At 36.5% G+C, this 14,619-nt stretch overlaps 1 protein-coding gene across 1 annotated transcript in view; it reads left to right on the forward strand.

The window, feature by feature from the left end:
* Positions 1 to 1,525: 1,525 nt before the first annotated feature.
* Positions 1,526 to 14,619, forward strand: part of LOC136759178 (chromodomain Y-like protein 2) — a 94,722-nt gene continuing 81,628 nt past the window's right edge. Inside the window, exon 1 of the mRNA XM_066714059.1 lies at positions 1,526 to 1,687. Coding sequence (XP_066570156.1) covers positions 1,664 to 1,687 — 24 coding nt within the window. The 5' untranslated portion in view covers positions 1,526 to 1,663. The remainder of the gene's footprint in view (positions 1,688 to 14,619) is intronic.

The following is a 14,619-nucleotide window of genomic DNA, read 5'->3' on the forward strand; positions in this document are numbered from 1 at the left end:
GATAGCTGTTGCTCAAGAGGACATTTTTGTCACACCATAATAGGACTTTTTCTATTTCTAATTCCAAACAGGCAATCATGAAGCCACCTATTTCACCCCATTACCTAGAATCTATTATTTAATCTATATTTCTACACAATGGTAGATTTCTTGTTAAAGTAATTTAACTAATGGTTTTGTATAATATTTATCTTCCAAGTGTCACACCAAAGGACATACAAATGGAAATGTCCTGCAGAGAGGCATAGATGGTGATTTAGACAATGTTTATCAGAGACTAATTTACTTAGATCTATGTGCATTGGGTACTGATGTCAAAACTGACAAAAAAAGTGTGTTTCCAGATATACCTCAATTTTGTTTCAGATTAATCAACACAATAGTATATAGTCTTTTACAACAGTCCATACAATAGTGATTATTTTGCAAGGATGTGGAAATTGAATTGTCTTTTACCCATTTTCAATTTAGCCAGTATGCTATTTCCCACTGACAATCCCCAGGCAAATGACATGTATTCACACAAAATATCAATGCAGGGTGTGCAATGAAATGGGGGTTAATAAACTAAATAAGAGTTTAAAACTACTAGAGTATCACAGGAAAAGTATGTGTTCTTGAAAAATACAGTTACCATATTTAGACAATGATGTGATTATTATTTTTTTTAAACATGACTATGGAATATATTTCAATTATAGTGACAGGATTATATGACATTGATTGATGGTGTTAAATAATAGTACCAAGTAGCTACATACAATCAGTGATGTACATTAAGTAAAAAAACAAGTTCTTCACAACTCACTCTTTATAATAGAAGATGAATGCATAAAATGCTCAAGATTCTTCAGATTCTCAGAATAGCCCCAAAGTGTATTAAAAAAAAAAAAACTACCACCACTACTACTAGGCTACTACTACTACTACTACTACTACTACTACTACTACTACTACTACTACTACTACTAATAATAATAATAATAGAGACAATCTAGTTACAAATTTGTATATCTAAAGTGCTAATTTTAATATGATTACTACAGATTTGTACATACATGTGTAATAATAGAAGAGACTGAAATATATAGACAATTTTAAATGACTGTACATTTGTTACCAATTATGTAGGAAGCCTATCACACCTGTACCAAATCATCATGCCACGCTCCACACATCATGCAGATGAAGAGGACAAATGCAGAGAAAGGACGATAAAAGTCTTAAAATGACACCCTATCTACTCAACCAGAGCAATAAAATGGAAACCAATAGTGCCTTTTGAAGTCACTCCAATGGCAATGGACATGGTGACAATGTGCTTAGCCTACCTTCACTAGGATCAATTACCTACACAAAAAACGTCATGGGGGAGGGAAATAAAATGCCAGTGATGATGAGTTTGTCTAATTTCACTAAACCAATTCGTACAGTATAAACAGCACCGCCCCAATCTCCCCCTACTTGTTTGTTTAAACCGAAGAGCGATCTATCGCAGCCGGGCTCGATTGACGCTGTCTGCTGATCTGCTGCTGCGGCTGGCTCAGAATAACAAGGCAGCTCGCTAATACCAGTCTATTGGGGCTTCACTCCTGTACATACAGAGCTGAAAAAGCCAGCAAGACAGCCCAGCACAAGCACAGCCCAAGTTCCGCAACCCAGCATGGCTTCAGGAGACCTTTACGAGGTACTGTAAAACCCTGTCAAGGGCTACACTTCTTAATATTGACAGATCATGGCTTTAGGAAGTAGGAGGAGGTCTCCGTTTATTGAAAAGCCAGTGTCCTAAAACCTTTAGAAGAGGCGAAAGCAGCCAACCCTTAGGAATAAGAAGATGAAGCTTGTAGCTTTCTGGATCTCCAGCTACTTTGAATTGGGTTTTATGCTAAGCAGGCCTGGCGAGATAAGAGTTAGCGACAGCATCTGAAGGTGTAAACTCTCTCTTTCGTCAGTCTTGAAAAGTCGTGATAAAGTGGAAAGATGACAGATGGGCTGGACGGGCATCGCGAATAGCGACAGACTGGGGCTCGTTTGCACGGGCGCATGCCACAAGACATCGATTGAGACCATTAGTTCAAATTATCGTTGTTGTTTTTTTTTTTGCTGTTGGGTGGCATCTTATTTTATTGATTTCAATTTTGGTACAGGTGACCAAAATATTTCCCGATCTCCGCGTGCTTATTTATTTAATTATTTTGTGTGTGCTATTATACAATATATAGTAGAATAGTTGTTTTTAAAGTTAATACTTTAGATTATGGGTGGATTTGATGGTGAGTTAATGCTCTGGCGCAGTGTACCCCATGGTTTATCAGTATGTTGTACTTACAAAATAATGTAGCATTAACAAGTCGAGAGCATGCTTCTCATACGCTAGTATTGCGGTGGGTGATCTTTTTTGACTAGTCGTGCTATGGAAATGACTTGAACTCAGTCATGGAAGAGTGATGTCATGGCGACTATGTTTCAGTTTCTTTCTTATGTGCACGTTGTGCAAATACCTGCATGTCATCTAATTGTCCCTGTAAATGAGAACAGTTATAAAACAGTGGACTTGCCCTTTCTGATTTGATTAACAAGCATGCATCTTCCATTTAAAAGTAATAAAGCACTGTAACTTATTTACTGTGGAATATTGCGTGCTGGCAAAGTGTATTAATGATAGGTTGAAACTCATGTTGTGCCCAGTCTTACCTAGGTATGCAAGGATGTTGTTACTATAAATATCTGTCATGTGTCATCTTCTTATGTTATGGAAGCCATTGGTGTGAGTATGGCTGATGATACCATACACCATGTGTGTTTTTTGTTGTTGTTATTCCTGTTGTTTTTATATAACATTACCAAGTTTTATGTTAGTTTTTAATGAATATTGTGTTTTACCTGTTACTATCTTCATATCTAAAACGGTTTCCATCGATTCAATATGGTGCCCAATGGAAAGTGTCTTTGTTTGGAAACCGTTTATAGGTGGTAGATTGAGTTAAACGATTTATGAAACCACAACAAACCAGGAGATAGGACTTGACTTCCTGAGAATGTTCACTGTGCTCTCAATATTGCAGGTTAAGTATTTAAGATACAAATGATACTATGAGCTATGAACAAGATATTTAAATTGTATTATCTTAACATTGTATTTAGAATGATATTTAGAAGTCCTGAGCTTTTGATTTCATTTTTGCAATTGAATAATATGATAATCTATCAGGATTATTGATATATAAACATACTACATTGAACAGAAATGCTGTCATGTTTCTGTATGATTCCACAGTGATTTCTTTAGGAAGGCTTTCCATATGATGTTTATTGATAAGCTGTATTAAGGGTTGAACTTAATATTGTGAAATGGACACCTTGATCCGTGTTCAAACACTTTTGCTGCTTTCAAATTTGTTCCATAATAAATCCTGTCATTTCTCTTTTCTTCACATGGATGTTCAATTCCAATAAAATACTCAGAATTGGGAAATGTTGAGAAATTAAAGGTATATTATATACAGGACACAACTGTCATCATTTGGCTCTGTACACTACCACAATAGATTTTAAAGGAAACAGTTAAGATGTGATTAAAGTGTAGACTTTCATCTTTAATGTGAGGGTAGTTACATCCAAATTTGGTGGAATGGTGTAGGAATTACACCCATTTTTATATGTGGTCCCCCCAATTTTAGGAGCTCAAAAGTATTTGGACAAACTAACATAATCATGAATTAAATTGTGAGTTTCAATACTTGGTTGCAAATCCTTTGCAGTCAATGACTGCCTGAAGTCTGGAACCCATAAACATCAGCAGATGCTGGGTTTCTTCTCTGGTGATGCTCTGCCAGGCCTGCACTGCAGCTGTCTTTAGTTCCTGCTTGTTTTTGGAGCATTTTGCCTTGGGTTCTTGTCCAAATATGTATGGACCTAACTGTATTTGGTGCTTGGTGTGATTACTTTGGCTATGTGTTAACAATGCATTTTGAGAAATACTTACAATTTTGCATTTCTATTAATAGATTGGCCTGCTATGTGAATGTATGTTTTTTCCAAAAAATAAGCGAAGAATAGCAGGTTCAGTGAAGTGTGTCTTTGTCTTTTATCCATTTAATAACTCTTAACTTGATTTTGCTGGAATTTGCAGCCCTTCAAACTATACTGGTAAAATAGTTGTTTTATGAAATTTGTTTCTGTGATTTAAATGAAGCATGTTTTCTGACTTATAGTTAATAGAATTTAATAGTAGCCCAAATTGTGGAGATCACTTCAACAAAGGAAGTATTTTGCTCTAATAATAGATATTATTGCTAGTACAATAAAGATCAATATTACAGAACAAGATAATTTATAAAATAAAACTATAATACAAATATAGGATGAATTAATAGAGGACACTCAGTCATTTAAAGAAAATCTGATTACAGTACTTTGTTTTAAGGACATGATAATAGACATGACATCCAAAGTTACACCCAGTTATCAAAAACAATAGGTGTCTCTTGTACTGTGGAAGTGATGTTGAAATCCATGCCTTAATATTACATCAATATATTGTTGGCAGTGAACATGTAAGAGTTCCATTGGTCTTTGATTTATTTAAATTAGCTTCTTACTGTAAAAAAGAAAAACAATGACATCCAATATCTCTAATCCTCTTTTGTGCAATAGCACCAGCTTTTTTTCAATTCCTGATTTTTAATTTGTGAAATAAATCATAGTCCCACAGACAGGCCAAGACAACAACAACAACATCAGTTAATCTCTGGTAGATTAAGAAACCAATTTACCTGAAAACAAGAAATTATATGGTGGTGGCATTATTCTGCAATAACATTTTCTAGTTTGCAAAATGCAAAATGCTAAGCTACTTCAAAAACATGTTAGTTATTTATCATCTTATGCTTCTACACCTTTCCCACAACAAGCAAAAGCAAAGGTATTGATATCATTTTACTTATAATTATTTCTTGAAGATATATTGTATTTAGTTCAGAGATCAAATAGTGGTACAGCCATTTCAAATTCACATTTGGCTGAGCTGTACTCAAGGCAGCTCCTGTGTTCTGAAATTCTATAATGCAAGATCAATTTTGAGGGGAGATCAGATAGATTAAAGCCAACGACATTTAAAGGGTGTTGATATATCACGCAGTACACTTTCAATGGTGAAACTCCTTTGTGAGTGTCCAGAAACCAAAACAAGACTCCATACTATCACTACAAATGCTATATTGTAATAGTTTGAATGTGCCAATACAAATTTGAAAGATGGAAGAACTGAAATACTGAACTTTAAAAAGGCTATCAGTTTAATAAATTGCTTGACATGAGCTACCTAAGTAGTATTTATTTCAACCTAGAAAGTTACTCTTAATTCAGATTAATACTACTGAATTTTTTTTTCTTTAAAGAAAACTACATGGGTGAATTTTGAATGGGAATAAAACATCAATCGTTCATTAGTAAAGGCTTTATCACCAAGGAACCCATGAATTGTATCTGAAATGTTGTGATTGCAGATGCAGGACAGTTCAGAAAGAAACAGTTAAAAAGGCAGAAGTGAAACCATACATGTGGCTCAACTTGGATACCCAAACACAAACACTGTTGCCTTACTGTGCAAATTCCAAAGGACAAGGTCACACAATTGAATGTTAAAGGATCCTCTTTCTATTATATGCAGAAGGTAAAATACCTACTCAGTGGGAGAAGTGGCACTTCTTCTGTACCAGCTGCTCATAATTTAGTTTCAAGTTGATTAAGAGAATCTGAAGTGCATCTTGCAATTGGTCACCAACAATATTCTATCCTTTGCAGCCAAATGAGCATAGGCCTATATGTTTGTATGCTTGTTAGTATAAACCGTGTTCATCCTTTGTAAGGCTGGACAGAAATTGTAAACGTGCTTCATGTAGAATGTGCCTTTACAAAGATACTCGTACAAACGTACTCCTTACTAGGGATGTACTAGTGATGCACCGATATATAATTGTTATCGATACTGATAGCCGGAATTTATATAACACAATTAGCCAATGCCGATATTTTCTTATGTATTTTCCTATTTGTACCCTAACATAAAATAAATAAATATTTTGCTTTTGATGATCCTTTTCAATTAACACAAATTACAATGACAAAGTGATGAAACTTATTATTCATGTGTGTAATATACTTCCACAACTAACATTGTTTTTCCATGTATTTGAATAACAGGAAATGGCACAATGAATAGAAAAAGCAATTATAACTGCAACAATGAATAAATAATAATAATATAATTTTATTATAACAAAGGGTTTTCTCAGCTACTCTTTATTTTCAAGCGTACGTCTTTAGGAAATGTGGCATGATCTTCTTTACAAACAGAAGCATCTCTGTTTGCCACAGGCCAGTCTATTCCTGTTTTCATCAATAACATGAGACAGACATACTGGTGCACGGGTCAGATTAGTACTTGTGTGTCAGCTCAGGGAAATGGCCTTGATTGGTGCTCCAGTATCCAAGTGCGCTCTCGTGTCTATGGATGGAGACTTCTTCAAGGTATCCATCTACTTGCTGTGCTGTGCTCGTCCTCTGCCTATGTGGTCTGTTTTCCTGTAAAATCTCATAAAAAATCTCAACCAGAGAGGGTTCTCGTGCCCCATCTTGTGTCTTTTTGTGCCCTTTTCTGTGGTGGGTTGCGGTCACCTGTGTCTGCGCTGTGTGCCTTGTCTCCATCACCACCAGGCCTATCCATCATGTCCAAATGTTTTTCAAGCATATCACAGCAAAGTAATGGTCCTTATATCTCAGGTCCACTAGGGTTGCAATACAGTACAGTGGGTCAGATTCAGTTTTATCAAAGCATTTATTCAGAGCCTGTAATAGCATGCTATTCGTAGTTTTAACTCCATGGTCTGTGTCAACCTTCTTGCTTAATAGGCATCTTAATAGATGCCACTGAAGGCATCATGTCGGCAGCAGATGCCTCAGATGTGCTTATGTCTCTTGTTAATTGTTCAACAGGAAGGGAAGAGTGAGCATGTTCTCGATTAGTCCCCACTGGTGCTGTGGTCAGATAATTTTTTACTACATACTACATGCAGTGAGTGGACTGTTCCAGAAGGCTTTCCATCATGTGAAAGGTGCTATTCCACCGTGTTGTGACGTCTTGCTGGATCCTTTCTATTGGGCTTCATAACCGTTTCTGCAAAGCATGTAGGCTCAAGTAGGCAAGCGTGTAATGTCATGCACGGTTAATTAGCTAGACCACTGTCCTCCATCACTTTAGCCATGTTCCTCTCATTGTCCCTCAACAACGCATGCACTTGTGATTTCTCAATGTTCCGTGTTACAAATATCAGATGGCGTCTGCTGTGTGTGACCCTGAAAACTCCTGTGAATGCAGCATACTTTTTTCAACATGAAATCCTTGTCTATCCATTGGGATTTCAGTTTTCTCACAGGGCTGACATAGGAGCTCCAAATTTCCATTTTAAATCTGATGGCTGAAATGTCATGGGCCAGGAGCTTTTCTGTAGCTACAACATTTTACATTTCTGATAAAAACACATCTGAGAAATAACACTGACTGCTCTGAGACTAGGCAGTGTATAATGGGGCTCAGTATGCTCAATCAGCCTACAAAAGCCAACGTCCTACACCACAGAGAAAGGCTGGTCACTCAGGGCAATGAATTCCCGACTGAATGTTCTGGCATTCTCGAATACTTGGGATCCCAAGTGATTCATTTTGAGAAACTCTTACATTTCCTTAGTGTGTTGTACTTTTAGATGATTTATCAAGTTTGATGTGTCGAAATACCTTCCTGAGCTTCATCCTATTGATACCTCATTACTAATGATCATTCTGCTGTCCTGATTCAACACTTTGAAATAGGTCCACACAGCTGTCAATCTCGCATCCTTCTCACAGTTTGTACATATCATTCATATTTTGTTAAACGGACATGAATAGAACAATTTGGATGCTTATTTGTATGCAATAAAAGAGGCACCATCAGTCAGAAATATTGGACATTTTAAAGCAATTGGCTAATAATGTAAAGTTAGTGTAGTGTTTTTTTTCCCAAACAGGCCAATACCGATAGCTGGCCCATATATCGGTACATCCCTACTCCTTACTCCTTCTATAAAAAGTAAATTTACAGTACTGTGCAAAAGTTTTAGGCAGGTGTGAAAAAATGCTGTAAAGTAAGAATGCTTTCAAAAATAGACATGTTAATAGATTATATTTATCAATTAACTAAATGCAAAGTGAGTGAACAGAAGAAAAATCGAAATCAAATCCATATTTGGTGTGACCACCCTTTGCCTTCAAAATAGCATCAGTTCTTCTAGGTACACTTGCACAAAGTCAGGGATTTTGTAGGCATGTAGTCAGGTGTATGATTAAACAATTATACCAAACAGGTGCTAATGATCATCAATTCAATATGTAGGTTGAAACACAATCATTAACTGAAACAGAAACAGCCGTGTAGGAGGAATAAAACTGGGTGAGGAACAGCCAAACTCAGCTAACAAGGTGAGGTTGCTGAAGACAGTTTACGGTCAAAAGTCATACACCATGGCAAGACTGAGCACAGCATCAAGACAGGTAGTTATACTGCATCAGCAAGGTCTCTCCCAGGCAGACATTTCAAGTCAGACAGGGGTTTCCAGATGTGCTTTCCAAGCTCTTTTAAAGAAGCACAAAGAAATGGGCAACGTTGAGGATCATAGATGCAGTGGTCAGCCAAGGAAACTTACTGCAGCAGATGAAAGATACATCATGCTTACTTCCCTTCACAATCGGAAGATGTCCAGCAGTGCCATCAGCTCAGAATTGGCAGAAAATAGTGGGACCCTGGTACACCCATCTACTGTCCGGAGAAGTCTGGTCAGAAGTGGCCTTCATGGAAGACTTGTAGTCGAAAAGCCATACCTCCGATGTGGCAACAAGGCCAAGCGACTCAACTGCACGAAAACACAGGAACTGGGGTGCAGAAAAATGGCAGCAGGTGCTCTGGACTGATGAGTCAAAATTTGAAATATTTGGCTGTAGCAGAAGGCGGTTTGTTTGTCGAAGGGCTGGAGAGCAGTACACGAATGAGTGTCTGCAGGCAACAGTGAAGCATGGTGGAGGTTCCTTGCAAGTTCCTTGTCTGGGATTACATGAAGAGACAGAAGCAACTGAGGCTGCCTAAATCCACAGAAGAACTATGGTTAGTTCTTCAAGATGTTTGGGCCAACCTACCTGCCGAGTTCCTTCAAAAACTGTGTGCAAGTGTACCTAGAAAAATTGATGCTGTTTTGAAGGCAAAGGGTGGTCACACCAAATATGGATTTGATGTAGATTTTTCTTCTGTTCACTGTGCAAAATCAGATTCAATCATGTAAAACTCCAAAATCCAAACCTTTTTAGTATTAAGAACATTACTTTTGCCTGGAATATCATGTTCTAGAGTTCTAAGACAGCTCACTGACTGAGTACTGAGTGGGTTAAGTCAGAAAATTAATGAAGCACACTATTTTTCTTCTCTGGAATGCTGTTCAGTCTACCTTTAAATACAGAACTGAAAAACTAAAACATTGCGCTTTACCACAGGAAAAGGGGTATGGATTCATTGAAAAACTAAAAGCATTATTCATGTCTTGGTATAATGGTGCAGGTTATTATCGAAAGGTATATGAGATACATCATTGTGTTCGATTTCTCTGAACCGAGCAGTCTTGGGAGAGTGGAAGTCATGTGAAAACATTTTCAATATGTGCACCATAGGCATCCAAAATGTTCTGCAGCCGTCTTTGGAAATGTTCCATTACTACAGTCAGAGTTTCTTCATTAATGCTGTTCACAGCTGTTAAAACGTCTTGCTTCAGTTCTTGAACTGTGTGTGGATTGTTGCTGTAAACAGTATCCTTAAGAAAACCCCACAAAAGAAGTCACACAGGTTGAGATCTGGAGAGTACGTTGGACAGGCCCATCCATTCCCAAAACGTGCAGGAAATCGATTAGAGTAAACTCAGTCGTGAATATGCTCATGATGCTCTGTTGTGTACTCCATGTTGCTTATTACCATTTTCATGAAGTTACCACTAGGGGCAGCACATTATCCCAATCCTACTGTGTACTGTGACACCAAGCACAATGACTAATGTCACATACCAGTATATGGGTCAATGACGTGACGCCTACATTTTCTGTCCAACTGCATTTTTTTCAGTTAGAAAAAGGTTTAAATGCATAAAAAGATACCATATGTGTGTAGTACCTCTACAATATATGTACACATTTTTCTGTTATTTAAAGTGTCAAAATATCATGTGGTGCGACCGTCTGGCCATGACTGCTGGTTTGAAAACTTCTTTGAAATTACTCTAAATCTATTCAAATTTATTTTCTGCCCTATTTGGCATGATTTCCAAAGTGTTTTGTAGTCTTGTACAAAATTGCAAAGCATAAGTATTTATATTTCCATCATAATATACAAACAAACTTTGTCCGATGATGTCCATTTTATGAAATATCATGTGGTGCGACCATCAAGAAACGACCACTTTGGGACTTTTATGTTGAAATCCATTCAAAGACAGGAAGTTGCATCATATACCAGTTTGCCAAGGACCCATGGAAGTAGCATGCAGGTTTGTAACTTTCTCAAATTTGGAAAAATAAAACCTTTTTAACGGCTGGTATGTAGTTACCACATTTGGATATTGTGGTATGACCTCAAAAAAACAATGAATATTATGTTTTTTCTACAAATATGTATTTTGATTATACATTTCATAGTGATCTTTTGTGGGAAGCTAGCTTTTTGTTTAGGTGGCTAATTCTGTGCCTGTAAATTTGAACTGCACTTGAAAATATCATGTGGTGCGACCATTGCAGAGTGTTTTCCATGATAGATATATGTCCTAGATTGGCAGTTTTTGTGCTTTTATATTCAATTGATGATTTATATACATAAAGTACTTTATTTTAGATTTATTTGGAATAGATTTTTATGCAATTTGAGTAATTTTTTCAAATATTTAAGACACAATGGTTTATGTTTAATCTTTGTACAATATCATGAGAAAAATACAAAAAAAATTCAACCAGCATCTCAGAGTTAGTGAGTATGATTGTGTGTGACCCTAAAAACAAAGAGGAAGTCAAGGTTAGCTCCATGCGGCAGTCAGGTGAAAATAACTTATTCATGTGGCCACAAACTCCAGATGTCATTTTCTACTGTAAGAAAGATGTTCATGCTGTCATCTCAGAACCTGAGCTAGCAACCTCATGCTACTCTAAGTTGAGCAGCCAAGATTGGACAAAGTTCAGAAATAACTGGGGTTAAAGAAATGCCTGCAGTTAACATCACGTACCCCACTTTCACGTGGAAATTCCAAAATCAGCAACATGATGATTGTCATGTTAAATGAAATGTTTGTTCAAAACAAAGCCATGAATGTGTGCTGCACTTATAAATGTTTGTGATGACATTTTTAGAAAAAAAAAATGTTTATGAAATGTTTGTGTTCATGAAAATTCTGTGAAATTTTAATAAAATCTGGTTTAAATCTATTTATCTATTAAATCTATTAAATGTATCTATTTGTATGGAATTTATCATGTATTGATCTCGTTAAATAGATTTTTTAACTATGTGAGGTCTTCATGTCATTTGGAGTGACCACTCATCATGTGGTGCGACCAATAATAGCAATAACTGTATTAAATTCAAAATAAAATATCAAATTTCTGTGGCTGAAATATTAATGGATATTTCCTGGTCTAAAATACATTATTCATCATAGCTAAACTTTCATTCACAGTAGGACTGCAGATTGATCTAATAATTTAAATATGTCGACAGCAATTTCTTGGTTGCATACAAATAAATAAACACTATGCTGTATAAGCAAAATACTATGGTTTCCTATTTAGTCAAATGGCGGCTTCTGGCAACTTCTATTTTTGCGATCCTGCCTTTCAAACAACGTCAGGGTATTTAAAATGCTTATTTAGTCAAGAACAGTCAACCACATATGTTTCACAACCGTTAGAAAGGTGGCCTTGGTGATCCTAGTATTTAGGGACACACAGGGTTTGTTGGTTACATAGTGCATGTCTATAATTTTTTGCCAATGTAATGGAAGTAAAGAAAGTGTAATTGTAACTATGTGAACATGCCGTAAACACTGATAACGTAGCAGACAAATTGATTCAACACAAAAGGAAAAATATTGTATATAGTTATTTGTTAAGATTAGGTCACCAAAAGGAGGGCTGGGTCACCATTAAGTAGGGCGGAATCAGTGATTAGCAAGTACAGACCAATAATTAGGAAACTAAACAATTTAGATTTTTGAACAAAAACATGGAACAGAGGTGGGTGAAAGGAATGGCCTGCAACTTACTCGGACTTCTATTATCATCATACATAATTTGTACTTTCTCACTGCACATTGTAGTCACTCGAATCTATTGGAAATATGATTATACTGATGGTTCAAGCTGTTATCCCAACAGAGAGGACTATAGAATTTGGATCTGCTCTGTTTTTCTGTCTTCCTCTTCAGGGCAAATAACTAAAGCAGACATTCCTCTCATTCAGTTTACCCTGAATTACTTCTTCAGTTACTTTGGCAAAGTATGGTTTTTTTTCTGAATATTAGATTAGATTAGACTCCACTATAATATGTTTTCCAGGTGGCATGGATGACAGGCTAGGAACTTCTTCACCTTCTGTTGGTACTTCTGAATCTCAGTTTTTCATCTAGTCATTCCTGGCCACTGTCCAGCATTCTAGTCTACACTGTCTGAGGGGGATCTCTCTCTTTCCTTTTTTCTTATCTTTGACATTTGGATGAAAGGTCTTGCATTCCTCATTTTCACGGGCCATTTTTGACATTCTTCTTCACATGAGTTCTTCTCAGGAGGACCAGATTGTAGGTGGAATAGAGGTTTTTAATAGTTTGTAATAGTTCTACAGGAATCAAACTACACGGCACAGTAATTGAGGGGTGGACCTTTCTCAGGGACTTTGTCTGGAACATTGATTAGAAAATGTTTAAGATAGTGGCTGCCTTTCACATCCCTTCGCAAACAAATCCTGTTCAGGTTAAGGTTAAGGGGATAAATGCCTTTTGACTTGAAGCTATCAAGAATATGTGTAGGTGTCATCTGAATTATGAACTTGCACACTTAATGCAGTAATCTCATAGATGGAGATCAACTAGTGTTTATGTGCATCCAGTTATTGGATGCTCTGCGGAAAAACAAACTTCATTGAGTTTTGCTGGTAAAGAATGGCAAATATATCTCTGGCTGACCAGCCTGATTTTGAAACATTACCAGCAGATCCAGGAACAAAGCCGTTGAGTAAAAGTTGTTTCATGTTTATGAATGGGAAGATATAAAATGGTATTATTGAGTGACAAGATATTGAGTTTCTGGTTAGCTTGTTTCAGGTAGGCTATACATTTCACATTTGTTTTACAATGTCCAGATTGTGTATTTTTTTAGATTATTATTATAATATAAATAAGAGAATACACTGACCACTACTCCAGATTAAAAATAAAAGGTTTAGCCCATGCCTCAAGGTTATCAAAAACGGTCAATGTTTTGATCATAAGATTGTCATCAGGATCCTGACCACTAGGGCTGTAAATCTATGTTTAATTGACTAAACGTTTCAATCCCAGTTAATTGGTAATTTAACTATTTAAATAATCAAACAATTTATGTTTCTATAATTTTACATATGCATTTTGAACTTATTGTTTATAAGCTACATGTAAAAGTCCCTCTCTCTCTCTCTCTCTCTCTCTCTCTTTCTGTCTACTGCACTCTAGTGCATAATCTGAAACTTGCCTTATCACCGGAGAGTTCCAGGGCTGACAGAGGTTCCTTTAGATTGTCTAGTTATTTGTAGAGTCAAGGTCTGTGGTTGGGTAAACAAATATAAGATCCCTAGTGCTGATGACAGAGCATAGTAACGTCCTTTCCATTGCTCAATACCATCCCCATGTTCTGCAGTTGCGCATTGGATTGCAAACACCAGGAAAGACACAATGTAAACATACCGCACATGGTTCTTTTCAGACGAATCTTGGCTACGCAGCTGGAAACCCATATGTCGTTACCTCATAAATGAATACTTAGTAATACATGCCCCAATTTTGTGAGCATCCACCCATTTCAGATGGTTAAATGAATTATGTGTTAACAGCTTTAAAAGTTTGCTATTCGTTTGAAAAATCTTAAATGATCATATTATCAAACTGTAGAAGCCCAAAGCGTCCTATCATAAAAATACTAAATCATTTTACAAACCTAAAAAATATCCTACAATGATAAAATTACAATGATAGGAAAAAAATGCCCAAATGTATTTTCCTGTTTAATGGGCTACGAGGACTCAAATTTAGAATGACACTTTATTCTCACAGCACTTGCTTATGGCTGACCGTAATTATACGTCTCAATTTGTGTATTTGACAGAAAAAGCTTTATCCATATAAGTTTTATATATTTTTCAATATGCTGAAGTGGCCCCAGGTAGTTTTTTTACTGTCCGCAGTGACAGTCCAGTCAAACCCTAAGAGAGATCAGGATAAATGAGGAGGAGGTACTAAAGGGACTAGCAGAATT

Source organism: Amia ocellicauda, chromosome 9 (assembly GCF_036373705.1).
Source record: "Amia ocellicauda isolate fAmiCal2 chromosome 9, fAmiCal2.hap1, whole genome shotgun sequence".
NCBI lineage: Eukaryota > Metazoa > Chordata > Actinopteri > Amiiformes > Amiidae > Amia > Amia ocellicauda.